Raw genomic sequence first — 26,876 nt, 5'->3', positions numbered from 1 at the left:
GAGGAAGAAAAAAAGAAAAAAAGTTCTATGTTCTCATACAAGAAACCAGTTGCAAATATGGCGGCAATACCAATCTTCTTCGACGTGGGCAGTTGAAGCTTCAGGACGATGGGAAGCGGCAACACGAAGATGGCGATATCTGCTGCGATGTTCACCCCAGCCTGAACCAAGCCAGGGGTAGCCAGGTGGCTGCATTTCGGCAGGATGCTGAGGTCCCACGCTTCTCCATTGTGCGGCATGCAGTAATAGAAACACAGAGGTACTATGGTCCCTGCCGTTAGTTGAGCGGTTCTCGTGCTTGTGGACGGTCGAGCGGTAGGAGTCGGGAGTCTCGGGGCATCTCACCAGTCATCCAGTACGCCCCGAACAGGATGGCGAGAGTGATGTACAGACAAATTCTGAACCAGCGCTCAGGCCGGAACATGCGGTGGTAGAGGATCAGGATCGATACTTTGGAGAAGAAGAGCATAGGGCCATAGAGGAGGCTGGTGACGAAGAGTTTCTGTACCGACTGATCAGCTTCGGGTCTTCCGCACTGCAAAGCCAGGGCAGAGAGTAATTCGGACTCATACCTTGAGATACACTTCGTCTATGGCGCTTAACGGCGTGTCCCAAGCATGTCTCGAGACGGCCTCCGCTGTTTGACAAACATGTGAGCTAACAGTTCGAGGAAATATGGTTTTCCAAGGGAATGATGTTGGTTCTTGACTTACTACTACACACAACTCCAGTGTACCCAGCAGCGATTATAAACGCGATCACGACAAAACCTAGGAGTGTCGTTAGCAAGCACTCTCTCATCAAGTTGGTTCATGTGGAAGGCGCACCATCGTCCAGACCGAAAGGACGTTTGAGTCGATACCAAACAGACAGCCGTAGGACAATTAGCAGAAGCGCAATGGAGCCCAGCGAGATGCCGACTGCTTGGACGGCGACGATGAGAGAAGGTCCATCAGTAAAATTTGGCGGAGCGCCGCTCGGGTTCTCGGCTAGAGGAATCTGAGATAAATCGGCGCCCGGTGGTAGAGCATCCATGGTGATGGAAATTGTGGTTGTTTCCTGTGCTGTGAGGCAGCTAGACGCCTCGGAATGGCAGCATTAAGTAAAGGACCGAAAATGTGATGATGTTGAAGTTGAGATTCGAAGCGACCGTGATCTTTCGTGTTTCGTCCTTTCTGTTCAGTTAAGCTGAACAAACTGCACATGCATTTACCATCGATCTCGTCATGGAATATGCACGACACATGGGAATGAATCGGGTGTCCTGCAGAGAAGGATGATGTGATGGTGTGTTGTATTGGTCTACAATTGGTCAAGATCGGCAGTCCGAGAAGGGCATGTTCGATCCTTCGAATCCCTTTGTGTATCGCTTATACGGCAGCACATGAGACCATCCACCTGGACGATGGACCAGAAGTACGGGTGTACGGGACAGCGGATTCAGCCCGCTGGCTACCCCTAGATGTCGCCGGGGAAGAACCGCAAGGTAGTGAAAGTGAACACTGGCTACGGTTGATGAGGATTTAGCCACAAGGGGCCCTTGTGCGTTGTATAGTTGTAACCCCGGAGGTTCAGGGTTTCAACTTTCATATAACCGATGAATACCTATTGCGGTTCGTTCTACCTACCTAAATAGTCATACTGTCACCCTGGACTGCATGATATGCTTCCGTCTGATCAATGAGATTCGCCCTGGGGGGACGACAAGGAGGGGATAGCTATTGGCCCCCTTCAAGAAAGCTACGTTGTATTCCCGCAGCAATCGCAGCCCTTCAGTCTAGAATCCGCGCCACCAGATTTGCGACTCTCGCTCTCTGACTGGTGGACGAGGCTGACTAACTGGCACACTTACTGTTTCCTTTCCACTATGTAAGCCTTAGGGACTTAGGGATGAGACATTCGTGTGGATGGTTGTTGGTGGGTGGTACGGTATCCATATATACACCACTGACCACGTTAAAGGAAGCCGGGCAGTGGCGTTCTGGTAGTTGTTCTAGTCGTTCGAGCCGGCGCCGATCATGGACAATATCACGTCCTGATTATCGGGGAGTGCGTCGATCATCCGCCATACGAATCACGCACGATCACCTCGAGCTTCTTCTACACGTGGAGATAAACTTCTCCAGAGCTACTACTGACTACTGTACGCCGATCTCTTGTTCGATTTAAACACGTCAAGTGGATAAGAGATCATCCAGATGGGCTAATTTAAGAACCGAAAAGATGCTACCATCGTCGGTAAGTCCTATGGAGGCAGGACTGCCGTAATCAAGGTGTGGACTGCTGCCATATCAGATCCAACTGGGAACCCCGAACCCAAGCGAAACGGAGTTGCATCAACGCTCGAGTCCGAAAAGGAGGGAAGGATCGCAAAATCAGGGTGGGCGCCGGGAGCCAGACCATCTAAGTCCTGATCAGGAAAGGTCTGCAGCTGTAAGTCGACTACCTGATACGTTGTACACTGGTATGATCCGCGCGGGTCTAGCGACTGCCTGGACACTTGAACACCGAAGAGGATATCCCGGATTTCAGGTCACCGAGGGAGTCGGGGCGTCGTTGGTGGCGTAAAGGGGGAGATGCCCTGGTAACATCATATCACAGCCAATCAGGTTCGCCATAGGAAGCCCATAGAACGCCGATAAGTTCATGATACATCCCGTGTATCATCCATGATATTACACGTGTAGTGGTACCTTATGCAGCATCTTGCTGATGTGATTCGATACAAGCGGAATCCCTGCAGTACATGTAGCGTAGGGAAAGTCCCGTTGACTGCTCCAGGGTGCAATGATAGAGGGATCTGGCTGTAGCAGTACCTCCTTCCACCTCCCTTGTATGTTGACAAAGACCTGGTGTCGTGTAACAACTAACAACCTCCCCCGATATAAATATAATATGGCGGCAGCGACAAAAAAAGTGTAATCAGTCATTTACCATCCGAAAATACCCAAGACAAACGTTTAGTCAAATGGGTGGTAATCATTCCTGGTGAAAACCCAGGTCTCCAAGCTCCAATAGTGGCTTACATGGATGTCATGGAAGCTCGACTTCACGTCGGCATAGGTATGCAGTGATACACCCATCACGGCATCAGCCGGCGACCGACGTTTGTATTCCAGTCAGGTACGGGGGCACATGTTATCTGGCGACCGCTATGATTGGACCGACTATGTCGAGATAAGAAGGCGTGGCTGGCCTTATCCGCGCTACGGCACTACGTGTAGGTTGACCGGGACGGCACGTTCGCACAAGTACCGACCCCTGGTCCCACACGGGGTGCACGGGCCCGGCCGTAGGTGGGTCCCCCGTCCATTTCCGGCCTCGGTCGTTCTCCACAACGCCACAACGTACCCCAGCACACCACCCTCTTGAGTATCCTATGCAGAAAGAGTTATTAGGACCGCATATCCGAGGATCCTTGCAAGGACATGGCATATTGACGGTTCCTATCCTTTGATGGTTTAGATCACGCCACTCATCCCCGTCGTATAAGTTCTATGTACCCTGTAACCGTGCATACTGCGGTTGGAGTCTTGGAGATATGGTTGTTTCTCGGTCAGATATCATGGTTGAAGTAGATCTATTCTACCCTGAAAAAGCGGTGGGAACATCCGCTCTTCTCTCGTGAGGAACTTCCGTTGCGCTAGTTGGCAGTCCTGCGCTTTCAAACACGTAAAACATAGCATCAGCGTTACCCCGATGTGATTCACCAACACCAGATGCAGGACACGCCGAGCATCTGAGATAGCAGACTAGCAGTCTGTAGATACGGCTTGCGCAGGAGGAGAAGCAACAGCAGCCTGTCAAATTTGCCACGAGGGGAAAGGAAAAGGGTTCTTATACTCGGCTGCTTCTTCCACTTGAGACATCTGGATGCGCGTCCCCTACTCGAAAAGGGACGATCCGGACTCCGGTCTCACAAGAACTTAACATAACCACTTCTACGCCCAGGGCCCGCCGTAATAGCCCGTTCCCCAATTTTTCTTTATTTTAATTTTATTCTTTTGAAATTGCCAACGACCAAAGACAGTAATTCGCCAAGATGGATTTGCTCGTTTCCCCTTCTGCAGAGGCATTGGCCCGCTTGTTGGCGCCGGTGACGTTTCTGTTTTGCTGTGTGCCTGTACTCTGGATGGTTGTTGTGGTGAGCAGTCCCGCATGCAGTCCCTGCCGCATCCCTTGAGGCTCTTGATATTGACAAGGAAGAAGAAACCTCGTGTCAAGTCGACGACATCGTTCCTGTCGGAAGTGAAAGGCCGTCTCAAGACAAGATGGGACCTGTTCACTTATCCCATTACCGCCAATGGAAGGATCAGAGCTGCATATGCTCAGGTATGCTGGCCGCTGTAGCTGTAGCCTTTCCAGAGTCCAGACCAAGATGCTGCAACATGATGGAGAAGCTACTGCTAACCCGTCCCTTCGCGCCGGCAGATGAATGGAAAGGCTCTTCGGATGCACTCACCCGAGAGCTGGATGACGCTGGTCTCCTCCCCTGAGCTCATCAAGGATATCAAAACGGCCACCAATGATCAACTGTCTCTTCATGCCGCCGCCAAAGAGGTATGTGAATGTCGATGAGACATTCCGTTCCCGCTTTTTCTTCAGCAGGCATTGACAGTCACCAGATCCTCAAGCCAGGGTATACTATGAATGGCTTCAACTGGCATGACCAAAGAGGCATTGAAGGCATCGGATTCGTTAGGACCCTGCGCACCCTGTTGACGAACCACCTGCCACAACTGACGCCGGGCGTCCGTGGCATTATCGACAGGACTTTTGCCCAAGAAGTCGGATCAGGCGGAACTGTCAATGGTCCGTCACCCCGCATTGCTCCTACGTATTTACTACGTGTCTTGTGATCTTTCGCGAACTGACGGCAAGCGCACCATGCAGTATTAACCCTCAGTAAGAAGGTCGTCACCAAGATCAGTGCCTACTCCTTCTTCGGCCTGGACTACGGTACGTTCTGTCGTTCTGAAGGCACCGCTGGACGATGTGCTGACGTGCTGGCATAGCGGAAAACAACGAGTTTATCGATGCCGCATACTACTACAACGAAGATGTGTTGTACGGGTCCGAGTTGCTCCGACTCGTGCCCGGCTTCCTTGTGCCGTGAGATGTTCCTTGCTGGGCACTCTGCTCATTACCCATCTCGAGACCACTAACTGAGTCTCTTTCCAGGGTTGTCGGGGCCTTTATTCCCATGTTTCTGAAGCGACAGCGCACCTTTTTCTATGGGCTTGTCGATATCATCGAGGGCCGAATGAACAACCCTGATCCGACAGTGAAATATGTAAGTGAGACGTCTGGCTTCGTTTGGTGACGCAGAACGGTTTGGTTTCTGACTTGATGGATACATGTATAGAACGATGTGATTCAGTGGATTATCGACACGTCGCCCAAGTCCAACCCCTGGACACCTCCCAGGATGGCGTTCGAGGTGATGGCGATTTGGTTTGGCTCGGTCCAGGGACTTGCAACGGTATGAGTCTACCATCAGAGAGTATCCGAGTAGAGTAGTACTATGCTAATCAAGCAGGGCGAATTTTTAGACCTTGACATTTGCCATCTACAGCCTTTGCGAGAATCCGGAGTACATTGCACCCCTTCGCGAGGAGATGGAGAGTTCGGCCGGCGGCGAGTTTTTCGTCCAGGGAGAAGGTCTTCCGCTCATGGATAGCTTCTTGAAGGAGTGCTCACGATGGACACCCGTTGAATCTGGTGAGTTGCCCCCTTATTTGGACCGTGCATGTGCGGTATGCCGGGTATCCCCTGCAAGACAGTGCGCTGATACTGGTTCATCATGCCAGTGACCGCCCGCAGATGTGCCCTGAAAGACTTCATCTTCTCGGACGGCACCCGTGTGGCAAAAGGCGAGTGGGTTGGGATCCCCATAGGGCCTATGCTACGGGATGCGTCCATGTACCCGCAACCTGATGTCTTTGATGGTTTCCGCTTCGTGGACCCGAAGATACTGCGAGGGTTGGGGCAGAAATCGACTCAGCCAGAGGGACCATCCAAGTTTACAGATGTGTCCGAGACGTGGCACGTTTGGGGGACGGGGAAACTGACTTGGTACGTGGAAGCCACACGATATCCATCACGAACTCACAAGTTTACTGACTCTGCTGTCTTCCCTTGTAGCCCCGGACGGTTCTTCGTATCATATGTCATGAAGCATGTCATGTATCACATCTTGGATAACTATGACCTGGAGATGGACACTAACCGCAAAAATACGGTTCATTGGCGAACATTAACCCTGCCTAGCCCTGGTGTGAAGGCCAAGCTCACGGCTCGGGTATAACAAATACCACCAGACATTTAAGTTAAGCTGGGATCTTGATATGATAAAATTGGTGCTATGGACTGGAATTCTTAGGTAGACTACCATAAATCAGCGGTGATTCGCGTCGCTCCCCTGTCCTGCATGATACGACCTTGATCCTTCGATGCAATATCTCCACCGGTGAAGGCCGCCAGCACTGACCGGCCGAACTTCCACCATCCCTTCCATACTACCTACCATATTTCAATGTTGTTATCTTATGGCAAGGTCGGGTCTGGTAGTTAGTTTGGATACATGGAGATAAGAGAATGAGACGCCACCAATAACCAGCACATGAGACCAACACGCCCCTTGCATGCCCTGATTCCCTGCAAATACAGCCCCTGACCCCCCTGTCTCGCCCACCGTCAACCCAACCGATGGCGATTTAACTGCAGCCGAGCCGGGGAAAGGCAATTATCAAGTATTACCCCTGGTTCTTAACCCAGTTGAGCCCAGCCCCTTTTCCTTGCCCTCAGTTATTCTGCTTCGCCAACACGTCCAACCCAGTATTAATCTGCACACCGCTGTCCTGCATCACAGTAAGCTGTAGGTAAAGCACTTGACATTATCTCACAATCTCTTCCCCGCATCGAACGCTCGAAAAGGAGAGGCTGGGCGCATCACATACCATGAGCGAGGTAGGAAGATAAGACGTGCCAAATTTAACAGCCCCCGCACTGGCACCATACCAAAACCTGCCCGTCCGGCCACCGATGATCTCGGCCACCACGCGCTGCGCATAGTCGTCTGCCTCCATTCTAGGTGCCCCTTCTTGGCCGCGGGCCCTATCGCGAATGGTCGACTCTACCGGCGCATACAGAGACCCCTCCGGGAGCTTCCAGTCGTCGAAGTGCGTCTGGACCATGGTCTTGAGAGCGCCGGTAACCACCGAGAGGACCTTGACCTGAAACGGCGCGAGCTCGAGCCGTAGTGTCTCCGCCATGATCTCCCCCGACCTCTTGGATGCGGCATAAGCGCCTGTGTAGGTAAATGGCCAAGGCCCACGTCAGCTTGGCGGGGAAAACGCCATCACACCGGAAAGCAGCACGCACGACCGGAAGGTTCCTGGAGGGCGCACGGGACCTGAGCCGTCCCGTCCCCCCCTCCCCCCTTGCCATGCGTGGGGGAAACACACCAGACCTCTCACCTTGGTAGGGCACATTAAGATATCCGGCCACAGACGAGATGAAAACAAGCGTCCCCTTCGCCTTGATCAACAGCGGCGCAAAGGCCTGCGTCACCGCCAGCGGTCCCCAGACGTTGGCATCGTATATCTCTTTGGCAGCGTCGATGTCCTGGTCTAGCAGCGGCATGAAGTGGTTGCGACCGGCGCAGTTGACGAGGTAGGTCAGGGTGCCCCCCGTGTGGCGGCTGACCGCGTCCGCGGCGGCTGTGATGTCGGCGGGTTTGGTCGTGTCGAGCTGGAGGAGCGTGATGTCGGGGAGGCGCTCGAGCTTCGACATGGTGGCTGGGCTGCGGGAGGAGGCAAAGACGTGGTAGCCTTGCTTTTGGAAGACTTGGGCCATGGAGGAGCCGGCGCTGCCGTCGCTGCAGCCGGTGATTAATACGGAGCCTTTGGAAGCCATGCTGCTGGGTGTAGAATTCATGGTGAGCAGAGGTTGATGGGATTTGATTCTACGAAGAACGGGGGCAAGGGTGCAGTGCATGTGTCTAAGGTCTCCGAAAGTATTGATAGTAAATATACCGAGGCTGAGGCTTTGTGAGTGCAACTCCGAGGGCCGACAGCAATGGCGAAGACGAAGACTCCCGTCGAACAGGTGTCGGTCCAACGTGAACGACCACCCCTGAAAGCGCACCATCAAACAAAGCAGAGCCAACCAACGTCTTTGTATACGTCTGGACCATGCCCATTCTGTCTGTGTGCTGCTGTATGTAGCCGAAAACACCCATTCCATAGATAGCAGGTGGCTAATTAGCAGTTCACCCTTGCATGATTCCTAGTTTTCAGTATGACGTTCGTCATCCCTCATTATATGCCTGCACTTTCACATTAAAAGTGCATAAGGGGGCTCCTTGTCATCTAATATATCAAATCCTACTACCGGCATGCCTCCGGAGATTATAAGCTCAAAAAAGCCGATCAGGTAGGGGGCCCCTGGGGGGCATTTGGTATTCTTCAGCATCCCCATCCCCCCAATGCTCGCGTAGCCGACAAGGGTGAATTCAGGAGAAGAAAGGATCGATGTGACCACAACAAGCGATAGCTTTTCAATATAAGAGATGGGTCAACACCACGGTAGCGGTAGCCACGTGGACGAGGGCGAGGCACACCCACCACTTGACGTTTTGTAGGATCCCTTTTGTTTATCCGACCTCGGTGCCACTGTCACTGTCACTCTGCCGAGTCCTAGGCCTACCTCAGCCTGCCGCCATGCGCCCCCTATCCTCCGGTCTACATCTGCGCGCGTTACACCTCCTCCTCGCGTTCTGCACACCTGTCACCTCCCAGTGTCCCAACGGCGACCAGACATGCCGAGTCTTGGCCTCTCGCTTACCAGACCAAGTAACCTTCCCAGGCGATGAGGGCTACGACGCTTCCCTATCATCATACGCCTACCTGCAGCAGCAGACGCAGTCTCCCTCTTGCGTCGTCAAACCGACCAGTGCCGCCGAAGTAGCCTTTATCCTGGACGTGCTGCGAGAGTCGCCGTCCACCACTTTCGCCGTCCGGAGCGGAGGCCACGCGACGAATCGCGGATTCTCCAACATCGACGGCGGTGTCACAATAGACTTGGGCTCCCTCAACAAAGTCGACGTCCACGATGATGGTGTAACCGTCTCTGTCGGAACCGGTGCCACTTGGGGGCACGTCTACCCCGTCCTGGACGCCCATAACAGGTCCCTAAACGGAGGTCGCGCATCTGACGTCGGGGTCGGGGGCTTCCTTTCAGGAGGTAGGACACGTCACACATCCGCTGCTCTGTGCTGCTTACAAGACTGGAGTATTAAAAAAAAATACCACCCTGCTAACCACTCGCTTGAACGGTAGGAGGAATCGGCTTCTTCTCCCTCGAGCATGGTTTCGGATGCGACGCAGTGGTGAACATGGAAGTCGTGCTTTCCAGCGGAGATGTCATCAACGCCAACGCCACGTCGCATCGCAAGCTGTTCAAGGCGTTGAAGGGCGGCCAGAACAACCTGGGCATCGTTACCCGATGGGACCTCACCACTGTCCATGTCCCCGAAGGCAGGATTTGGGGCGGCACTCTGGTCTACCCGACCACCACCACCGATGAGCAGCTGGAGGCTTTCACGAACTGGAAGACCGGGGCCGACTTTGACCCCCGGGCTTCCGCTGAGCAGAGCCATGTGTATATCGGATCGATGGACCAGTTCCTCGTCGCCACCTCGCTTCACTACACCGCGCCCGTGGAGTTCCCGGAGAGTCTGAGGAACTTTACCGCTATCCAGCCGCAGTGGGACAGCACGCTGCGCATTGCTCCCGTGGCGGAATTTGCGGCCGAAGTGCAGGCGCAGAGTACCCCGAACCAGTAGTAAGTTGATCATTCTCTCGCGCTGTCTCTGTTTCCCCTGTCTCCATTTACCTACCCCTGAAATCCCCAGCCGGAATACGTGCTCAACTGACACGAAAGAAAAACAGCTCCATCTTCGCCACCACGACCATAAAAATCTCCCCCACCATCCTAAAGACAGTCCATGCCCTTTGGCAAGACTCCGTCCGCCACCTATCGAGCGGTGCGACGGTGACATCCTCCATGACCCTGCAATCCCTCCCGGCACCACCCCCCGCCGACGAACCCTACCGGGAAAACAGCTTCGGCTTCGACCCGTCCTCGACCCCGCAGAAAGACGACGTGCTGGTCCTGATCTCCAACTTCTGGGACGACCCTTCCGTCGGGGTCGGCACACGGGTGCGGGAAGCCGCCAGGCGGTTCATCGCCAGCGTGGACAGTGCGGCCGAGGCCGAGGGCCTGGCGAAGGAGTTCAAGTACATGAACTATGCGGGTGCTGGGTTCCAGAGCCCGCTGGAGAGTACGGGGCAGCTGGGGTTCCTGAGGAGGGTGGCGCGGTGTTACGATGGTGTTGGCATGTTCCAGCGGCAGGCTGTCGGAGGGTGGAAGTTTGATGTGTAGTGGTTGCCTCTGTCTTGGTCTCGATATCGCATTTCTTGGCCGTAATCTTGACTGAATAATTAATACGTTACGCCATTGTTCTAAGATGTTGGTATGAATCCTTGCGTCAACACATGAGTATCACGACTCGAGAGAAGCGGATGGAAGATGAGATTACAACCAACTTTGTGAATAGGGAGACGAGGACTCCAAGCAGGTTGATCGTATCTGCAGAGCTTGGCTCTCGTCTGGATCGTGATGGAGCCTGGTCGTTGAAGAAAGCAGGCAAAGCCCTCGCAGTGAGAGGAGTCTCCCTGCTCGACGGGGATACAAAGGACGCCGAATACCAAAAACCAGACTCCTTCCAACCCGCCGGCCCCAAGACAGGGAATCGCATCTAATAGCCCGTGCTTGGTACTCCAAGAAAAAAGAGAAGAAGAAGAAAAAAAAGCCATCTAGAGATTCCCGGCATACCCCCCAATAGTGGCAAACTGCTGCTGATAATCCCTCAGACTTGCCCAAAGCCTCAACTCCTCCTCCTCATCCTGCTGCGTCATGCTCTGGTCCCCGACATTCCCATGCCCCGTCCCCTCCAGCTTGACCAGGAAATCAATCAACCGCCCCAGCGCCCCCTCCGACTTGATCGCCAGCGGGCCCTTCCTCTCCGGCGCGTCGTTGAGCAGCGTGGACGCCACCTGGCGGATCTTGTTGATGAGCGACCCGCCATTCGGCTCCAAGTTGCGCTGCGAAATGGCCCCCAGCACGTGCAGGAGGTTCTGGACGATGAGTTCCCGCTCGGCCGTCATGAGCTCGAACACGCGCTCCGCCTCGGCCTCCTCGGCCTCCTTGGCCGTCGTGCTCGCTTCGTCCGCAGCATCATCACCGGGAGCCGCCGGCTTGGCGTTCGCGTCGGCGAGGTGGATGTCGCGGAGGTTAAAGTACAGCTCGACGAAATACGACCGCGTGGCGAGCTGCGAAACGAAAATGTTGGCTTTCTGTATCTCGTACTGCAGCTGGCGCCGGCGCTGCGCGTTCCCTTTGATCACGTTGCGCACGTCGTTGGCCGGCGGCGGCTGGTGGTGGCCCGGGTACGCGGGCGGCACGTACTGCAAGTCGCCGACGACGGCGTCGAACGTGGTGTCGAGCCCGCCCGCGAAGGCGTTGTTGTTGCTGCTGTTGTTGTTGTTGTTGGACGGGTCGTGGTTCGCGTTGAGCTGCAGCTCGGGCGGCAGCCGGTCGATGATGTCCTTGGCGGCGATCAGGGCGTCGCGCAGCATGGCGCGCTGGTCGGGCCAGGGAAGGGTGCTCATGCCGTACACGAGCTCGACGCTGACGATGGCGTTCATGGTGGTGTAGATCTCGACGGCGAAGCGGAAGCCGGTGAGGAGGGTGACGCTGTTGTTTTCGGAGAACTGGATCTCGTTGGCCATGATCCACCGGTCGTCGACGTTTTCGGGCAGGGCGGGATACGGTAAGCTGGGCGTCGAGGGGGGGATGACGAGCTCGGCGTGGGAGACGCCTAGTTGGGAGAAGGAACTAGTATAAGATGATCGGTTAGCACGCGGAGCCCGATACCAACATTACTCCGAGAGAAAAGACGGACAAGGGAGGGAAGGGGAGGAAGGGGGGGGAGGAGAATTACCGAACACCGAGAAGAAGACACCAAAAAATCCGCTTGCCAATCTGGTCCTTGATGTGGTGGAAAGGCAGGGGGTCGGTCGGGTTGGTGTCGTGCCCCCCAAACGTGGGTAATTCACCCGGATTCCTGGGCCGATGGAACCCCAACTCCCGAATCAGCGTCAAGCACTCGGCGGTAAAGTAGCGGTACAAATTAACGTTGAGGGTGTAGCCGGCCGCCAGTCCCAGAAAGTAGCTGGTGGCGGCATCGTCCAGCGTCTTGGGTTGCTTGGCCGCCCACCTGGGGCCGCGCGTGTCCAGGGCGATCTCGCGGCACTTCTCGATCATGACGATGGCGCGCGGGAACAGGTGGGTGCTGTGCTGGGACTTGAGGTGCTGGCGCGCGCTGCGGGGGAAGGAGGCGACCAGGGCGCCGATCATGGAGGCCAGGAGGCTCAGGAACTCCGGGTGGGTGCGGTCCTGGCGGTTGGCAAAGGCGTCGCGGAAGGTGGGCTCGTGGGGGAAGGGGCAGAGCGGGTGGATGTAGGTGAAAAAGTCGTCGACGAGGAGCTCGAGCACCGGCATGGGCGCGATGGCTTCGGCGTCGAGACGCGCGGCGGCGGGGCCCTCGGCGATGGCGACGAGGGTTTGCGCCGCGTTGTGGGGGGATGCCCCCGTTACCGCCCCCGTCACCACGCCCGTCACCACGCCAGGGCCAGGGCCAGGGCCAGGAGCAGCTCCTCCTCCAGGGCTGTAGCCGTAGGTCTGGCCGGGGCCGGGACCCAGGCGAGGGCGCTGGGCGGCGCGGGCAGCCTGGGCGTGCTTGTTAGGCGGTCCACGGCGTTTCAGTTCGCGGTTGAAGGTGCATTCCACTTGTAGATCCAGGCAGGGTTTGCATGGGGGTCCGGATTCGTCGCACTTGACCTTGCGTTGCGAGCACATGTCGCAGGCGCGTCGGAGGCGGGTCAGTTTCGGGTTGAGGCTCGAGTCTCGTGTCGTGGGGGTGGTCATCGGGGCATAGATGATGCCTCCCATCGGGGAGGCGCTGGGCGAATGATGCAGGGGTAAAGGGGCCGGCTGTTGAGGGGTCGCTCCGAAGTGTGGTTGCGGAGGGGGCTGCGGAGGACTGACGGCGAAATGCTGTTGCGCATTCTGCAAGGCCTGGGCGGCATCGGTGGCCGCCTGGAGGACTTGGAGGCCATTGCTGGCGTAGAGATGCGCATCGGAGGTTGAGGGTATTGGGTGGTGGGAGACTTGGTGGTCTTGGTGGTGGTCTTGGTGGTGGTCTTGGTGGTGGTCTTGGTGGTGATCCTGGAGGTGGGCTTGGTTGGGATGGTCGGTTTGGTGGGAGGTCGTTTCGGTCGGATTCGGGGGAGGGGGAGAGGGATAGGTGGCAGTTGCGATGGCAGCAGCGACGGCGGCAGATACAGGTGTGGTCGAATCCGCGCCGTGAAGAGATGCAGATGCAGGCGGGACTGTGTTCGTGGGTGTCGCGGGTCTGGCGTCTTGCTGTTGGTCTTGCTGTTGCTGTTGCTGTTGCTGCTGCTGCTGCTGCGAGGATGCATCAACCGACGGTGTCTCCTGTTGTGGATAATGCTCAGGATGTTCGCGTTGGAGTTCGATCTTCTGTCCCTCCCCCTGGCCTTCGTCTTTCGGCTGGGGTTCGTGTGGTTGTTGATCATCAGCCATAGCCATGGTCGAGTTGTATTGGCGGATTGCTCTGGCTGATCGTCGGAGAAGCTCCGGAGCTCGATGCAGGATAGACGGGGGATTCGGGCGACTCGGAGGTTTCGGTTGCTTCGAGGAGGTTTTGCCAAACTTCCGACGCCGATGTTTTGACGAGACTAAGACCTTGAATCACGAGGTTGTTCACGTGAGCCTTAGTCAGTCATCAATAACGTGACAGTTATCCTCACCGTATCGGACCGAACCTGCACGGTGCTGACTAATTACAAACGACCAGCAAATTACACTACTTCATAGGAGTCCCAGGACGACCTCCACCACCTCTTGTCTCTCTTCATAGGATTCATCCATCTCTGATGCCAGGGATGCAACTTGACAAGCCGGCGAAACACTTCGAGCACGAACAGACACATGAGACGTGCCGTCTGCAGGTAAAGCCACATCAAGACAGACATGCAGCACTTGACCGAGGTGACGACATCGAAGGCGTGAGAGAAGCCAGACACTCTATTTCAACTCCTCGTCCAGAGGGACAGCAGCCTTCCCTGCCGGCCCATGTTGTCTACCTGCGTGTCGATTGTGTTGTGGTGGGAGAGTACGACTGTACGACTTGGTGGTTAGGAGTTTGGAAAGGGGGCTAATGGTAAAGGGGTAAAGGGGTAATGGCGAGCTACCATGGAGATACGAATAACGGGACTCTTACGAGTTCTGACGGTTCAATGTTTGGAAAGGAAAAGCAGATGAGAGCCTCAACTCTCGAAACCAAAGTATATAGTGTTATTTTTCTCGACATATATAATAAGCAGTCGGCAGTCGGTAGTCGGTACGCCTGTCGTGCAAGGTAAGGTAGTGGCAGGAGGCCTGTCCTGACCCGTTGTACCAGCATTCGTCCGGCAATAGGCAAGATGAGAGAGGGTAGGCAGGGTAAAGACACTAGAATGGGTCATGGAGAAGCCGGCGCTCACTTCCACCGACGACATCCCAAGGCCGCTTCTATCCCTACCCCCGCCTCCTGGTCCACACCTACGAACAGGAGCTGCAGATACGCGGCTCTACCGGGCCTGGTGGTCATGGCAAGCCAAAGACCTGGCCGCGCGTAAGAAGGACATGAAGCTGACGGCCCGGGTGAAGGACATGAAGCATATCCGCAAGGGGCCTCTGTGCTATACTTACGACTTCTGTACTCTGTACTGAAGCGGCGTTGAGTAGAGTATCCAGATGGGGAGGGTCTTGCACTTGACATCTTCATCTTGTAGGAGCTGAGGGCTCGAAGACAACATGAATAAATAAGGACTGTCCTTGACTCCATGTCCTTATCAGTGGCAGGGCACGTCCATATTCCCCCACGCGGTCAAGACTCAGGGACGCGATCTAATTGAGTAATCAACCCAATCATTCCCGTTCCACAACGGCTGTAATCTCGATAACGAAGCGAGACGGCGTGGATCATGCGAGATGCGACGGACTGGGCGGCGCTCGGTAAATGCTAAACATAGAAGACGCTCACGCCTCCCGCGTCATCGCCTCCCCCTTGGTCGAGATGGATGAACGATGGGTTTTCCGGCTGGTTGCTGTGGCTTTTCTTTCTGTCCACATGCATCTTGTTTTATTTATTAGCTACAATTTTCCACTTCTTCGACTGTTCGACACATCGGCCAGCTTTATAACCAAGTCCATCTGCCACCGGCAGCCAACTCCAGAGTCCCAACCTTCCCCTGGCGAAGACGACGGTGACCCGACGCTTCCGCAGCCACTAATGGAAACATACACGCCGCCGCGTCCCCCTCGTTCCGCGGACAACCTCCCTCTACCGAAAACGAACCACGATTCCGACAAGCACCGACGAGACCGCCCCCGAGATGACTCCGAGTCTGACCTGAGCATCGGCATGCCGCCGGCCTCTCTCGACCCCGAAACCAGCCGTCTGCTCCCCGCGAGTCGGAGAAAACAACATCGGGTGCGTGTGCAAGGCCGTCTTGTGCTGGTGCGGAGCGTGTCGACGGCGCATCTTGGCCCTGTGGCCACGGCGGATAACCAAGCGGCGCCCACATGCAGTATACCCAGTCCCGGTCTCGGTGCGAGATTTGAGACTGGCGTTGGCGCAATGATGAAGAATCGTCGGCAAAAAAAAGGCAAAGGAGGGAGGAGGAGAAGTTTGGGTGATGCCGAGGAGGAGGATGACGATGATGATGACAAGGACAAGAGTGAGGAAGAGGCAGAGGAGGAGACTGCGACACGGGATCGGCAGTTTAGGGGCTACGGCATTGGCGGCGCAGGGAATATTAGTGAGTCCAGTCAAGTCCTTTCTGCTTCCTGCACATTATAGGGGGCTTTCGGGGAGGGCTGCCCCCTGGAACCGCTATAGGACCGCTAACAGGCTTGGCTCTGGTAGGACGTCCCACCGAGGTGTACGGCTCATCGACCTCGAGAAAGGGATGGAGCTTGAGACATTGGATAGAGAGGATGGGGGATCGAAAAAGCAAGGGAACATGAGTGAGAGGTGATTTCTAAGATGGTGTCGTCCTTCGTCCTCTTGCATCCCGGCCGTGAATATCTACTATCTACTGTAAATATCCCCCGCCGCAAGACGGACTGCGCCTAATTTCTCCCTCCTCCCACCCCCAACTGCATGAATCACATGCAAACAATTGCCCATCACCATCCAAGGGACAGACAGACACACAAATGTCCATAAAAAACGTAGCCCTCGTGGGCGCAAACGGCTCCCTCGGCTCCGTCCTCCTCTCCTCCCTCGTCAACTCAGGCGCCTTCACCATAACCGCCATCATCCGCCCCAGCTCCTCCTTCACCTCCCCCTACCCCGCCTCCCAAGTCCGCGTAGCCCACACCGACGACGCCCTCTCCTCCGCCTCCCTACAAGAGGTCCTAGCAGGCCAAGACGCCGTCATCGCCGCCTTCCGCTACCACGACCCAGACGCCCACATCCGCCTCGTCGAAGCCGCCGCCCTCGCCGGCGCGCGCGTCTTCATCCCCGCCGACTTTGGCAGCATCGACGCCGACCACCCGCGCGCCCGCCAACTCGTGCCGCTGTACAACCACAAGCTCGCCGTGCGGCGCCGCGCCCAGGAACTCGCCGAGGAGTTCGCGCCGCGTTTCACCTGGACGGGCATCGTGTGCGGGCATTTCTTCGAGTGGGGGGTTCGCGAGGGGCATTTCCGCGCCGACTTGGCGAGGCGCGTCGCGGATGTCTTGGATGGCGGGGAGCATCGGGCGAGCACTACCACGCTGGCGAGGTTGGGGGAGGCCGTGGTGCGGATCCTTGAGCTGAGTCAGGGGGAGGGCGGCGGCCCTTCGTCCGAGGCTATTAGGAATAAGACGCTGTTTTTGCAGAGCTTTTGCATCTCGCAGAATGAGCTTGTTCGCGCGTTGGAGAGGGCTACGGGGTCGACGTGGGATGTCAACCCTCTTGACTCGGAGGAGTTCATCCGGGAGAGCAAGCGTAGGGTCGACGAGGGGGGTAAGGAGGCTGTGGAAGATGTGGTTTTCGCCCTGGGTGCCTTGTATTCCGACTGGACTCGGCGCGAGGACTTTAGGATCACCATGGAGACGTTGGGCTTTGAGGACGAGGATTTGGATGAGGCTCTGGCTGCCGCATTGCGTGGGTAGACTACACGGGAAAGGGACAGACGAGACGAGTAGCCATAGAGAGTCTATTTCCAAGTGTTCATAAGAACTTGACATGAATGAAAAGATGTACGAGTGATTCTTGTAAGATGATACCGTCAAGACCTCCAAGTTACCGTTGAGTATGGATCAGCTTCGAGGCAGCTTGTTCTTCCAGCTCTGGCTCCCGCTCACCTGGGCTCACCTGTGCTCCTCACGATCAGCAGCCGAAACGCCTCACCCTTAGTCTTCCACAACAAATCACACCATCTTCATGCACGCCTGACGATCTTCCAGCCTCTCGCCGTGATAGTCCCAGAATACCTTGCTTAGACCTTGACGGCAGGATCCACCCCAGGAAGGGATTTGACGTCAACTAGAGAAAAGGGAAGGTCGTAAAGACGAAGACTCTCATGATGGTGTTTTGCATCTAGATGGAGGGGCCGATCACCGTCTATCGCTCCATCGACCACCCAGAAACTCGCCGATCAACACCACTGGTATTTCACCTGCCGCAACGTGCTTCGTTGATCGTCCATCTTTCCCGGCAGGTCCCCCTCGTCCGAGAGGGGCAAAGTTCCACATCGTGTTGATCTTCAGGCTCGGTGGCGGGGCGAGAGAAGTGGAATGTGAGCTATGAGACACATCCAAGGCTTCCATCGACCGCTGGGGCATATAAAGACGGGTCGAAAGGACTGTTTATGAAGCATCCAAAAGGGTCACATATCATCCAGAGCAAGACATCTCAGACAAGTTCCAAGTCCAAGTTAAAGCAACACATTATTTCGTTCATCTTAAGCACATCTGCCTTACCCCTATTCATCCAACATGGCCAAGTTCTCTACCATCACTCTCGCCCTCCTCGGCGTCATCTCCCAGGCCCGCGCTCAGTGTGTCGGCCCCGCCGTCAACGCCGCCAGCATCAACCTGATCAAGGAGTTTGAGGGTTGGTACCCCGACATCTACATCGACCCGGCCGGCTATCCCACCGTTGGTTATGGCCACCTCTGCGCCGACGCCAGCTGCTCCGACGTGCCTTACGCCATTCCGCTGTCCGAGGCGGACGGCGAGAATCTGCTCCGCGACGACGTTGCCGTACATCCCCCCCTTTCGTGAAACAAGCACAAGAAAATGAACAGGAATTATACTAACGACCCCCAAAGCGCTTCCAAAACTGCATCACCCTGCAGACCGCCTCCTCGGTCGTCCTCAACGCCAACCAGTACGGCGCCCTCGTCTCGTGGGCCTTCAACGTCGGCTGCGGCGCCTCCGAGACCTCGTCCCTCATGCTCCGCCTCAACGGCGGCGAGGACCCCAACACGGTCGCCGCCGAGGAGCTGCCCCGCTGGAACCAGGGTGGCGGCCAGGTCCTGCCCGGTCTTGTCCGTCGTCGTGCTGCCGAGGTTGAGCTGCATCAGACGCCTACTGACGAGCCTGCCCTGCCTGCTTGCTCTTAAGGTTTCGCTGGATTCGTGAGGGTTGGAGGACTAGGATGCCAGGATAGGGGTGTGGTATGTATGGTAGTGGACCTAAGTGGTTTGGATAGGCAGAGAGTAGTTGTTGTAATCTCAGACCTCAGTGTGGTCTCGTGTATGAATGAGATGGTTCAAAACTCGATATGTTTCAAAAAAAGAACACTGAAAAACAAATCATTCGCGGCCGACCTTAATCTTACCCTACTACACATTCACTCCATCAATCTATCCCTCGACCGTATGCCAGTGATACGTCCAGTCCTTCTGATGTCGAGAAAGCATCTTGATACCTGTCCCCCTGAAGGCGAAGATGACAACTGCAAAAAAAAACAGAAACTTACACTCGCTTAGAGCTCATCGTGAGCCGCAGCCTGTTCCTGCTGTCCCTCCTGACCCTCCTGACCCTCCTGACCCTCCTGACCCTCCTGACCCTCCTGGCCCTCCGGCTGTCCACCCCCTCCGACAAACACGGGATTCCCCTCCTCGTCAAAGGCGACCTCGCCCACCTGCCCCCTGGGCGCGCCGCCCGACAGCCCCTCGCTGATGAAGCGGATGATGGTCTCGAGGTCCATTTCCTTCTTGGTGAAGAGCATGATCTGCATGGTGGCCGGGTTCTGGAGCGCCATGGCGGGGAAGTGCTCGTTGGGCAGGCCGACCTCGGTGACGATGTCGCCGAACTGGAGCGGGTTGGAGACGACGATGTCGAGCTGGTTCTCGTACTGCTTGGCGGTGTCGAGGATGTCTTCGGCGAACCTGGCGCGGGCGTTCTGGTCGGCGTCGAAGTAGTAGAGCACGGCGCGGGTTTTGCTCTGGATGGGCTGTCAGTGGGCGGACGGGGGAGGAAGTAGGAGTAGAACGAAGGAGACGAAATTAAAATAACAAAAGACAGGGGCAGGGACAGGGACAGGGACAGGACAGGACAGGACAGGACAGGACAGCAAAGCTCACCTCCACAAAGCCCTGCGCATTCGGCATGGTCATCGTCTTGACCAACCTCTCGCCGCACCTCTTCACAAACTGCGCAAAGCCCTCGACCGAGTCGAAAAAGGCGTCAAACTCGGCTTGTCGCTTGTCGCGGTTGTTGTAGCAGCGCAGCACGGTGGGCGCGCCCTCGCCCTCCTCCTCGGCCGAGTTGTCCTTGTCCCGCCCGACGATGGCGAAGCTGTAGCGGTCGCCGTACTCGACGGCCAGGTCGTGGAAGCGCTTGTACAGGCCCCGGTTGGCGTCCTCGGGCCGCAGGTGCAGGATGAAGACGACGTCGTCGGACTCGGGGAAGGTGCGGAGCGTGGTCGAGTCGAGGCTGCCGACGATGGGGCGGATGGAGCGGCGGACGAATTTGACGATTCTGCGGTGGTTTAGCACGAGCGTCCTTCGTGTCAAAGGAGAGACGGAGGGAGTTGAGGGCTGTGCTGGGGTTATGGAAGTAAGTCTCGGGTCTGAACGTACTCATCTCCCATCCGGGGCCCGCGGTACCGGGAAAAGAGGGCTCCGTTGCGGTACAGCCTGACGCTGGGGTAGGTCCGGACATCGTGCTCCAGGCAGAGATCATTCTCGGCGGTGCAGTCGACGGAGAGGTAGCGCTCGGGAAGCTGGTCCTTGACGTAGGGCCATTGCCATTCGAGTGCTTCGCTTTCCCATCTAGACTGGGGTGTTAGCATGAAGCTCTCGTGCGAGGAGGCAGGAGAAGTATGAACATGAACTTACATCGATTTCTATACACGAAGAAGAACACACAGTCAAGGTTAGTTCAAGTTGCATACTTGATGTATTTTCAACCATGGGCAACATGAATGAAATGCGATCATTGATCCGTATGAGAAGGGGACAGGACATGGACATACATCAGTGACTGTAGCGAAATCCTCTGGTTAGCAACATGAACTGACTGGACCCGTAAGATAACTTGAAGCTGTGCGCTGCGTGCTGCTGCAATGAAGGCTGTGTGGGCTCCATGGTTCACTCACATGCGACAAGGTTATAATCTCTCTCCTTCAGGGCCTTGTTGAACTCTTCGGCGTTGACATGCTCATAAGCAGACCAGGGCTCGACTTCGGGTTGGGGCTCGGCGCCCTCAGGACGAAGGTTAGGCTTAGGGACGCCGGTAGGTGCTGGTATTTCCGTCTCGGACGCCGCGGCCAGAGGCGCAAGCAGCAAGCTTGCCCAGCAGAGCTTGAGGACGTTGGGTGCCACCATTGTGTTTGGGTTGGTTTTTCCTTCTTTCCTTCTTCCTTTCTTTCTTTGGTCCTGCTCCGTGATCCTCCCTTGTCGTATTCGTGGAAACCCTCAATTCGATGCGCGACAAGCTATGAAGGTTCGAAAGGTTGAGCGGAAGAGTAAAAAGTTGAGGTCTGGTGAGAGCGGACCCGAGTCTGCGACGTGCTGCTGCGGCGGAGAGGGAGGAGGAATAGAATCAACGGAGAGATAAGATATGATACAGGTGTCCTCCTGAAGCTGTAGCTCCAAGAAAGCAAGCTACTTCGTAGAAATCCCTTGATGCTATCGTGTCCTTTTCTCCTTCAAGAGGATGAGCCGCATGACACGAGTTCTGCCGTTCACCCCGAAGCGCCCACCCTCGGGAAAACGGGACGCGCCCAAGGCAATATCTAATGCGAAAAGGAACATGAAAGCTCTGGAAAAATTGGCCCAGCTTACCTGGAGCTCCCCCTCCATCCTCCATCCCCCTCATGCCGCTTTACCGGAAACGATCAACGGAGCAGAAAGGGGAATTCCGGTTGCAGATCTGGGGTTAGCCTGGCTGCGAGGTCGTGGGTCCGGCCCTTTCCAGACAAGGGGTCCGTCCGTTCAGCCTCTACATATTCGGGTTCCCCGGTTTGAGCAGTGGGGTGATTTGTCCGTAGAGTCCATGGCCCCATGGTGGCACCATCTCGGCGTTTTCCCCCTTTCCATGCGCCGCATTGCTGCGGTTTCGAAAGATGGGTTCTTGTTGTTCCTGTGCGGAGTAGGTGGAAGCAGAGGAAGAAAACGAACTTGAAGAAACAAAGACAGGGAGAGGAGAGCCGACACGGCAGACGATTTCGGGTCTAGCTTCGTCTTGGCCCTCTTGGGGCAACTCCAGTTTATCCTGGAGCCCCTGGCCCCCTGGCCTGCCCCCCTGCCCCCTGGATAAATTATCCCCGTAGTCGTAGCCCGCATGTGGCCAAAGGATTCAAACCTCTGATTCGTTCCAGACCGGACCCTATCAGACCCCTGGTGGTGGACTGGATGGTGGGCATTGTGGCATGGGGTTCGGAGTCGAGTTCCGAATAACCTCTTTGAGAGAAGGTCTCGTCTCATGCACTTCCGTCTTGAGATAGCTTCAAGACCTTTTTCTTTCTTCCTCGGCGCACCCGGCGCATGAACCGAGCTACGTCAAAGGTGGCCTCAACCCTCGACCCTCAAGCTCAAGGTCCAGTTTATCTTATTCTTCGCCCTGTCGGTCCAGTCACTTTCCCCCTTTCTTCCATCGTCCTGCCCCTCCATCCTCCGTCGCAACACTGATTCCCTCGTCCATCTCCTCCCATTTTCTCCAAGCAGCCAAAGCTGATCCATCGAGGGCTTGGTGATCTCTCCTCTTTGGTGAACCTAAACCTTTGGTTGTTTCCTTTTTCTCGCTGATCTCTCAACTCCCTCCTCTCACCCAAGTCGCATCGCAACTATGAGGTCAACCCTCGTCGGTGCGCTGTTCGCGCTGGCTACCGTGGCCGCCAGCCAGGAAGCCGCCCAGGAGGTCTTGGAACACTACAGCCTCGAAGGCTACAAGTGCGACCACTCCGGTTACGAGATTTCGCTTCTGTCGGCAGACCCCGTCGTCATCTACATTGAGAACTTTCTCACCCCGTTTGAGCGCCAGCATATGATGAGAGTAACGTGAGTTCATCCTCCCCCCCCCTTCTTCTCTGCTTCTCTGCTTCTCCTCTCTCGTCAACGAAATTGCCCTAACAACTTGCAGCAACGGCACCTTCTACCGCTCCAACGTAGCAGGCGCAGAAGGCGACGTCGTCTCCAACGTCCGCACCTCCTCCTCCACCACCGCCCCCTCCGACGAGGTGGCCCGCTGCATCTCCGAGCGCGCCCGCCACTTCCAGGGCCTCGACATGCCCTCCACCAACATCGAGCCCATCCAGCTGGTCCGCTACAACCCGGGCGAGCAGTACCAGTTCCACGTCGACTGGTTCAACAAGGAGGCCACCAAGCCCGGCGGCCACGCCGACGTCGGCCGCGGCGGCAACCGCGTCTCCAGCTTCTTCGCCTACGTCTCCGTCAGCGACGACATTGTCGGCGGCGGCACCGCCTTCCCCAAGCTCAAGCCCCCTCCAGGCAACGGCTGGTGCAAGTTCATCGAGTGCGACAACGACTACGACAGTGGCGTCACTTTCCGCGCCGTGGAGGGCAATGCTGTCTACTGGTCGAACCTGAGGCAGGATCCCGCTGGGATGAGGGTGGGTGATGTGAGGGTTCTGCATGCTGGCTTGCCTGTCATCAAGGGACAGAAGGTTGGCATGAACATTTGGACCAAGGAGGCCACCTTCAACTAAGCGGGCGTGGGCGTCTGTATGTGCATGACGATATGCGTAACGGTAGTAGTGTCAATTGCATGGTTAGCAGAAGGGGTCTGGTGGCTTGGATGTTTGAGTTCCAAGCTGAGGACGCGAGGTCTTGTGTCTTGTTGATGATAATCGCTACCATGAAGCCGAGGTCCGGCGTCTTGTCTTTTGGGAGTTTGATGTGCCAGGGTTTTTTTCTTCTTTCCTCAAAATATGATGCGTCTACATGTCAGAATGCTTCGCTTTCGTGCCTTTCTTAGGTCGTTCATGTTCGCTGTCCACATTTCGTTGCGAAAGAAATGAGAGTGAGAGGCAATGAGAAGCTGAGGAGCCGAGGCTCATCCATCACCCAGCTTCACTCCCCCCCCCCCTTTCTGCCTCTTCTCCCTAAAGAACCCGCTCAAAGCTCCCATCAACTGCGGCAGCCCCCCCTCTTCACTCTTCTCCCTCATCGCCCCGCGAATCCACCCCGGCAGCTTCCCCCGGATCCTCTCCGTCCCGTACCGTCGGTCGCAGAGCACAATGGCCGCATAGTCCCCGCGATGCCGGATAGCCCGCCCGATGCTCTGGTTCACCGCCCTCATGCACGCGTTCTCGTAAAACTCCCGGGCCGCCTGTTTCGCCGCTGTCACCGCTTCATCTCTCTTCGTCGGTCCTCCCTCGCGTGCAGGGTCCGTCAGACGCCCCAGCGTCGTGGCCTCGACGTACTCCGTCTTCGCCTTCCACTCGGGCGACTGCATGTTCGGGTACGGAAGCCCGACGATGACGACGGCGCGGCCGAGACGGTCCGAAAAGTTGATGCCCTCGCTCATCTTGCCGCCTACCACGCTGAGCAGTAAAGCGCCCCGCGCAGTTGAACTTGTCGACGACGTCGTGGCTGCTCCGCCGAGAATGGCAGCGCTATACGCCTCGAGAACCTCGTCGCTCGATCCCCCCTTCGCCTCCCGAAAGACGGCCTTGCGCTCCTGCATCCGCTCCCAAACCGACTTGGTCTCCCCTGGTTGTCTCGCCTCCCACGTCGCGATGACCTGGTCCAAATACCCGTAGCTAGGGAAGAACACGACAACGCCATCCGGAACGACCGCGCACATGTTCGAGATGGCCACGCCGAGCTGGTTCACCATGGTCTTGTCGCCTCTCCGCTGAAAACTAAACTCGAACGTCGACGTCGCATCCCCCGCCCGTGCGGCAGCCAGCGTCCAGACGCAGAGATTCGAGGGGGGGATGACGTGGCCGCAGCTCAGCGTGGTGATTTTGTCGCCCGCCAGGTAGGGGAAAAGGTGGTCTTTGTAGTCTCCGAACGGTGACATGGTGCCACCGGCGAGTATGACCGCACGGGCAGTGGTGGCGACGGATGAGAAAGCATGAGTTGGGGAGAGAAGTAGGTAGGAGAGTTGGATGTCGGGTGTCGGTCCTTGGAGTTTCTGGTAGAAGATGCGGCCTTCTGAGCTGAGGTTGGTCAGGGATACGAGAAACGAGTGAAGCGTGTGGAGGACCGGTGTCGATGACTTTGGTGCTCTTTTCCCTTTGCTCGGGTCCTTTTCTTCCTCGATGTGAGCCGCGTAGCTTTCGATCTTGTAGGCGAGCTTGGATGCTTGGATATACTGGATCAGCTTGAACAGGTTGATTTGGTCTATGCCTTTCGAGCGAAGAAGCTCCCTCGAATCGACGATGCCTTGGTCGTTCTGTGCGATGCCAGCGAGTAAGTAAAAGAAATCCTTGAGAATAGACCCTCCATGTCGTCAGATTGTGCAATGCAGCATACCTTGAGCTTCAGCGCACCGTCCATCCACTCACTGAGCCCCTCCACGACCCTGCCTATTTGGCCGACAAACACCCGGTTCTCGCCCTTGAGCTTCTTGCCAAACCTCTTGACGTAAACGCCCAGCATTTGCCGGGCTCTCTTCAACTCACCGAGACGGATTTGCGATGCGTACGCGTTGGCCACTGCGTCCATGATATTGTGCGCCTCGTCGATGATGACGATATTTCCCTCCAGCTTGATACCCAGCGCATCCCTAGCGGTTTTCTGGAGAAGCAACGGGTACGGGAGCGAGATGATCTCTGTGCCTGCAATGGCCGCCCGCGACGCGTAATACGGGCACACTCCCAGGGTCTTCCCCAGGTGATACAGATCCTCAATGTCCGGTACCGTGGCGTGGGCCGTGTCGCGGAACTGATGGGTCTGGCTCAACTTGTCCTCCTTTGGGATGTAAGGGCACTTCTGCTTGGACTTGGCCTGCTGCAGCTCAGAACAACGGTCGTTGATCGCAGCTTGGGACCCAAGGCGGGCCACGGAGGGGTTGATGCACAGCTTTTGCCGCGAGGACAGCGGCAGATGCTTGACCTGTTCTTGGGCGCGTTCCGTCTTCTTCTCGTCTTGTGGACTGAGAGAGGACGGGAGAGAGGAGGGGAAGACGGGACGACGGAGCTCAGACACGAATTGAGACAGTTGGGAATGGGTTCTCGAGGCATAAAAGATCTATTGAAAGGGGACATTGTTACCAACAGGGACATGGCATCAAGAGGGCCGTGATTCTTGGGGTGTGAAAGACTGCGCACCTTGACGCCATCTTCGACCATGACATCTTCATCGTCCTGCTTGGTGCTCGAGTGACCGAGTCCGAAGAGACTCAATGTGTCTCTTGTTTCCTTGCTGAGACCGGCGAATACGTCGCCATCGCCATGGCCAGCTTTCGACTCGGCCGACTCGTGATCGACGTCGTCCAGAAGCCACTCGGTATCTGTATCTTCATCGGAAGCCCGCGCTTTGCTGGTCGATGACTTCTCGCGGCCGTCATCTACGCGGCGCCGCTTGGCACTGCGCACGGCATCAGCCTTCTCCTTCAACCGGATCCTTTCCAGCCGTTGCTCCCGCTCTTCCCATGTCCTGGACAAGTCGTCCCGCTTCCGGCGGAGCATCTGCTCGACGATCCAATCAGGCTCATCCTTGATATCGTCGCCCACTGTCTGAAGGGACACCTCGTACTGCTTGGACTTGTGGTTTCTGAGCCACGTGAGTGCTGCGCAGATGAGGGAAAGCGACTTGCCCTGTGTTGGTGTGAGACGTGGTAAAACCCAAGGAGTCAGAGGCTGAACAAGGACTCACTGTTCCCGTGGGACTTTCTAGAATACCAATCTGTCCTTGGCCAGTTTCAAGGACGTTATATGCCGTCGTCATGAACTGAGTCTGGACATCGTAGGGCGTGTATGGATGATGGAAGTCAATGGCATTGCTCGAGGTTGTGTCCATGTCCATTTCATGTGTAAGAAGAGAAGTCGAACATGGAAGAAGAATCCAACAGAGGTGGGTATTGACTATCAGGAATAGACTGATGAGGGATGAGAGTGTCTCGGTGAGGTGAATCCTTCGCAGTGCGTGCAGCGAGATGGAGAAAATGTTCCTTCCCCTGTCTCTTCACCGACACGGAGATGTACTTCGTACATGTACCTTCTGAGTGTCTTTGTCCGGTGGCCCAAGCTCCCGTTTGAGATGGTATACAAA

General features: G+C 56.3%; 13 protein-coding genes across 13 annotated transcripts in view; 7 read left to right on the top strand and 6 right to left on the bottom strand.

Moving 5' to 3' along the window:
• Nucleotides 1–1,035, bottom strand: part of SODALDRAFT_324317 (hypothetical protein) — a gene marked incomplete at both ends in the record, with an annotated part of 1,220 nt that extends 185 nt beyond the window's left edge. The window contains 5 exons of the mRNA XM_028609871.1: nucleotides 40–262; nucleotides 346–535; nucleotides 573–637; nucleotides 714–770; nucleotides 828–1,035. Coding sequence (XP_028465628.1) covers nucleotides 40–262; nucleotides 346–535; nucleotides 573–637; nucleotides 714–770; nucleotides 828–1,035 — 743 coding nt within the window. The remainder of the gene's footprint in view (nucleotides 1–39; nucleotides 263–345; nucleotides 536–572; nucleotides 638–713; nucleotides 771–827) is intronic.
• Nucleotides 1,036–1,462: 427 nt separating this feature from the next.
• Nucleotides 1,463–2,407, top strand: SODALDRAFT_360111 (hypothetical protein; the record flags this gene model as incomplete). Its single annotated transcript, XM_028614231.1, has 4 exons — nucleotides 1,463–1,511; nucleotides 1,686–1,869; nucleotides 1,963–2,106; nucleotides 2,296–2,407. 4 exons carry the CDS (start codon nucleotides 1,463–1,465, stop codon nucleotides 2,405–2,407), a joined length of 489 nt encoding a protein of 162 aa, XP_028465627.1.
• Nucleotides 2,408–2,528: 121 nt separating this feature from the next.
• Nucleotides 2,529–3,869, bottom strand: SODALDRAFT_360110 (hypothetical protein; the record flags this gene model as incomplete). Its single annotated transcript, XM_028614230.1, has 8 exons — nucleotides 2,529–2,581; nucleotides 2,727–2,830; nucleotides 3,087–3,167; nucleotides 3,250–3,377; nucleotides 3,504–3,519; nucleotides 3,610–3,661; nucleotides 3,715–3,800; nucleotides 3,844–3,869. The coding sequence occupies 8 exons, from the start codon at nucleotides 3,867–3,869 to the stop codon at nucleotides 2,529–2,531; spliced, it is 546 nt and encodes a 181-aa protein (XP_028465626.1).
• A 51-nt stretch (nucleotides 3,870–3,920) lies between these two features.
• On the top strand, nucleotides 3,921–6,515 carry SODALDRAFT_333573 (cytochrome P450). Its single transcript, XM_028612015.1, has 11 exons — nucleotides 3,921–4,144; nucleotides 4,210–4,332; nucleotides 4,432–4,560; nucleotides 4,626–4,812; nucleotides 4,894–4,959; nucleotides 5,016–5,112; nucleotides 5,182–5,293; nucleotides 5,366–5,482; nucleotides 5,553–5,721; nucleotides 5,811–6,075; nucleotides 6,145–6,515. Exons 1-11 carry the CDS (start codon nucleotides 4,043–4,045, stop codon nucleotides 6,305–6,307), a joined length of 1,530 nt encoding a protein of 509 aa, XP_028465625.1. The 5' UTR covers nucleotides 3,921–4,042; the 3' UTR covers nucleotides 6,308–6,515.
• Nucleotides 6,336–8,071, bottom strand: SODALDRAFT_333572 (NAD(P)-binding protein). Its single transcript, XM_028612014.1, has 3 exons — nucleotides 7,479–8,071; nucleotides 6,960–7,309; nucleotides 6,336–6,860 (listed from the first exon to the last, which is right to left on the bottom strand). Exons 1-3 carry the CDS (start codon nucleotides 7,936–7,938, stop codon nucleotides 6,804–6,806), a joined length of 867 nt encoding a protein of 288 aa, XP_028465624.1. The 5' UTR covers nucleotides 7,939–8,071; the 3' UTR covers nucleotides 6,336–6,803.
• A 331-nt stretch (nucleotides 8,072–8,402) lies between these two features.
• On the top strand, nucleotides 8,403–10,524 carry SODALDRAFT_296115 (FAD-binding domain-containing protein). Its single transcript, XM_028608793.1, has 3 exons — nucleotides 8,403–9,246; nucleotides 9,342–9,846; nucleotides 9,954–10,524. The coding sequence occupies exons 1-3, from the start codon at nucleotides 8,724–8,726 to the stop codon at nucleotides 10,444–10,446; spliced, it is 1,521 nt and encodes a 506-aa protein (XP_028465623.1). The 5' UTR covers nucleotides 8,403–8,723; the 3' UTR covers nucleotides 10,447–10,524.
• Nucleotides 10,525–10,880: 356 nt separating this feature from the next.
• Nucleotides 10,881–13,053, bottom strand: SODALDRAFT_278366 (hypothetical protein; the record flags this gene model as incomplete). Its single annotated transcript, XM_028608110.1, has 3 exons — nucleotides 10,881–11,961; nucleotides 12,068–12,779; nucleotides 12,825–13,053. 3 exons carry the CDS (start codon nucleotides 13,051–13,053, stop codon nucleotides 10,881–10,883), a joined length of 2,022 nt encoding a protein of 673 aa, XP_028465622.1.
• A 2,657-nt stretch (nucleotides 13,054–15,710) lies between these two features.
• SODALDRAFT_333568 (hypothetical protein) lies at nucleotides 15,711–16,080 on the top strand. Its single transcript, XM_028612013.1, has one exon. The coding sequence runs from the start codon at nucleotides 15,833–15,835 to the stop codon at nucleotides 16,052–16,054; it is 222 nt and encodes a 73-aa protein (XP_028465621.1). The 5' UTR covers nucleotides 15,711–15,832; the 3' UTR covers nucleotides 16,055–16,080.
• A 148-nt stretch (nucleotides 16,081–16,228) lies between these two features.
• On the top strand, nucleotides 16,229–17,451 carry SODALDRAFT_333567 (isoflavone reductase family protein). Its single transcript, XM_028612012.1, has one exon. The coding sequence runs from the start codon at nucleotides 16,414–16,416 to the stop codon at nucleotides 17,353–17,355; it is 942 nt and encodes a 313-aa protein (XP_028465620.1). The 5' UTR covers nucleotides 16,229–16,413; the 3' UTR covers nucleotides 17,356–17,451.
• Nucleotides 17,452–18,080: 629 nt separating this feature from the next.
• On the top strand, nucleotides 18,081–18,992 carry SODALDRAFT_174913 (lysozyme). The gene is made up of 2 exons (XM_028607020.1): nucleotides 18,081–18,447; nucleotides 18,516–18,992. The coding sequence occupies exons 1-2, from the start codon at nucleotides 18,181–18,183 to the stop codon at nucleotides 18,807–18,809; spliced, it is 561 nt and encodes a 186-aa protein (XP_028465619.1). The 5' UTR covers nucleotides 18,081–18,180; the 3' UTR covers nucleotides 18,810–18,992.
• A 9-nt stretch (nucleotides 18,993–19,001) lies between these two features.
• On the bottom strand, nucleotides 19,002–21,128 carry SODALDRAFT_174891 (hypothetical protein). The gene is made up of 6 exons (XM_028607019.1): nucleotides 20,792–21,128; nucleotides 20,669–20,676; nucleotides 20,532–20,539; nucleotides 20,274–20,465; nucleotides 19,776–20,172; nucleotides 19,002–19,636 (listed from the first exon to the last, which is right to left on the bottom strand). The coding sequence occupies exons 1-6, from the start codon at nucleotides 21,018–21,020 to the stop codon at nucleotides 19,175–19,177; spliced, it is 1,296 nt and encodes a 431-aa protein (XP_028465618.1). The 5' UTR covers nucleotides 21,021–21,128; the 3' UTR covers nucleotides 19,002–19,174.
• Nucleotides 21,129–22,045: 917 nt separating this feature from the next.
• Nucleotides 22,046–23,737, top strand: SODALDRAFT_312108 (oxidoreductase). The gene is made up of 2 exons (XM_028609191.1): nucleotides 22,046–22,694; nucleotides 22,777–23,737. The coding sequence occupies exons 1-2, from the start codon at nucleotides 22,483–22,485 to the stop codon at nucleotides 23,360–23,362; spliced, it is 798 nt and encodes a 265-aa protein (XP_028465617.1). The 5' UTR covers nucleotides 22,046–22,482; the 3' UTR covers nucleotides 23,363–23,737.
• On the bottom strand, nucleotides 23,418–26,754 carry SODALDRAFT_333564 (DNA repair helicase). The gene is made up of 4 exons (XM_028612011.1): nucleotides 26,481–26,754; nucleotides 25,934–26,422; nucleotides 25,137–25,853; nucleotides 23,418–25,056 (listed from the first exon to the last, which is right to left on the bottom strand). Exons 1-4 carry the CDS (start codon nucleotides 26,628–26,630, stop codon nucleotides 23,710–23,712), a joined length of 2,703 nt encoding a protein of 900 aa, XP_028465616.1. The 5' UTR covers nucleotides 26,631–26,754; the 3' UTR covers nucleotides 23,418–23,709.
• Nucleotides 26,755–26,876: the final 122 nt, after the last annotated feature.

Source organism: Sodiomyces alkalinus, assembly GCF_003711515.1.
Source record: "Sodiomyces alkalinus F11 unplaced genomic scaffold SODALscaffold_6, whole genome shotgun sequence".
NCBI classification, from domain to species: domain Eukaryota; kingdom Fungi; phylum Ascomycota; class Sordariomycetes; order Glomerellales; family Plectosphaerellaceae; genus Sodiomyces; species Sodiomyces alkalinus.
This window is presented reverse-complemented; position numbering and strand designations above follow the sequence as displayed.

Coding starts and splice junctions, on each gene's coding strand:
- SODALDRAFT_333573 (XM_028612015.1), top strand. CDS start 4,043: ATGGATTTGCTCGTTTCCCCTTCTGCAGAGGCATTGGCCCGCTTGTTG. Junction 4,333..4,431: donor TCAGAGCTGCATATGCTCAG/GTATGCTGGCCG, acceptor TCGCGCCGGCAG/ATGAATGGAAAGGCTCTTCG. Junction 5,722..5,810: donor ATGGACACCCGTTGAATCTG/GTGAGTTGCCCC, acceptor TCATCATGCCAG/TGACCGCCCGCAGATGTGCC.
- SODALDRAFT_333572 (XM_028612014.1), bottom strand. CDS start 7,938: ATGAATTCTACACCCAGCAGCATGGCTTCCAAAGGCTCCGTATTAATC. Junction 7,310..7,478: donor TCTTAATGTGCCCTACCAAG/GTGAGAGGTCTG, acceptor TTACCTACACAG/GCGCTTATGCCGCATCCAAG. Junction 6,861..6,959: donor ATCTTCCTACCTCGCTCATG/GTATGTGATGCG, acceptor ACTGTGATGCAG/GACAGCGGTGTGCAGATTAA.
- SODALDRAFT_296115 (XM_028608793.1), top strand. CDS start 8,724: ATGCGCCCCCTATCCTCCGGTCTACATCTGCGCGCGTTACACCTCCTC. Junction 9,247..9,341: donor CGGGGGCTTCCTTTCAGGAG/GTAGGACACGTC, acceptor CTTGAACGGTAG/GAGGAATCGGCTTCTTCTCC. Junction 9,847..9,953: donor CAGAGTACCCCGAACCAGTA/GTAAGTTGATCA, acceptor AAAGAAAAACAG/CTCCATCTTCGCCACCACGA.
- SODALDRAFT_333568 (XM_028612013.1), top strand. CDS start 15,833: ATGATGAAGAATCGTCGGCAAAAAAAAGGCAAAGGAGGGAGGAGGAGA.
- SODALDRAFT_333567 (XM_028612012.1), top strand. CDS start 16,414: ATGTCCATAAAAAACGTAGCCCTCGTGGGCGCAAACGGCTCCCTCGGC.
- SODALDRAFT_174913 (XM_028607020.1), top strand. CDS start 18,181: ATGGCCAAGTTCTCTACCATCACTCTCGCCCTCCTCGGCGTCATCTCC. Junction 18,448..18,515: donor TGCTCCGCGACGACGTTGCC/GTACATCCCCCC, acceptor CGACCCCCAAAG/CGCTTCCAAAACTGCATCAC.
- SODALDRAFT_174891 (XM_028607019.1), bottom strand. CDS start 21,020: ATGGTGGCACCCAACGTCCTCAAGCTCTGCTGGGCAAGCTTGCTGCTT. Junction 20,173..20,273: donor GGGCCCCGGATGGGAGATGA/GTACGTTCAGAC, acceptor AAACCACCGCAG/AATCGTCAAATTCGTCCGCC. Junction 19,637..19,775: donor ATGCGCAGGGCTTTGTGGAG/GTGAGCTTTGCT, acceptor CAGCCCATCCAG/AGCAAAACCCGCGCCGTGCT.
- SODALDRAFT_312108 (XM_028609191.1), top strand. CDS start 22,483: ATGAGGTCAACCCTCGTCGGTGCGCTGTTCGCGCTGGCTACCGTGGCC. Junction 22,695..22,776: donor CAGCATATGATGAGAGTAAC/GTGAGTTCATCC, acceptor AACAACTTGCAG/CAACGGCACCTTCTACCGCT.
- SODALDRAFT_333564 (XM_028612011.1), bottom strand. CDS start 26,630: ATGGACATGGACACAACCTCGAGCAATGCCATTGACTTCCATCATCCA. Junction 26,423..26,480: donor TAGAAAGTCCCACGGGAACA/GTGAGTCCTTGT, acceptor ACACCAACACAG/GGCAAGTCGCTTTCCCTCAT. Junction 25,057..25,136: donor ACGGTGCGCTGAAGCTCAAG/GTATGCTGCATT, acceptor GGCATCGCACAG/AACGACCAAGGCATCGTCGA.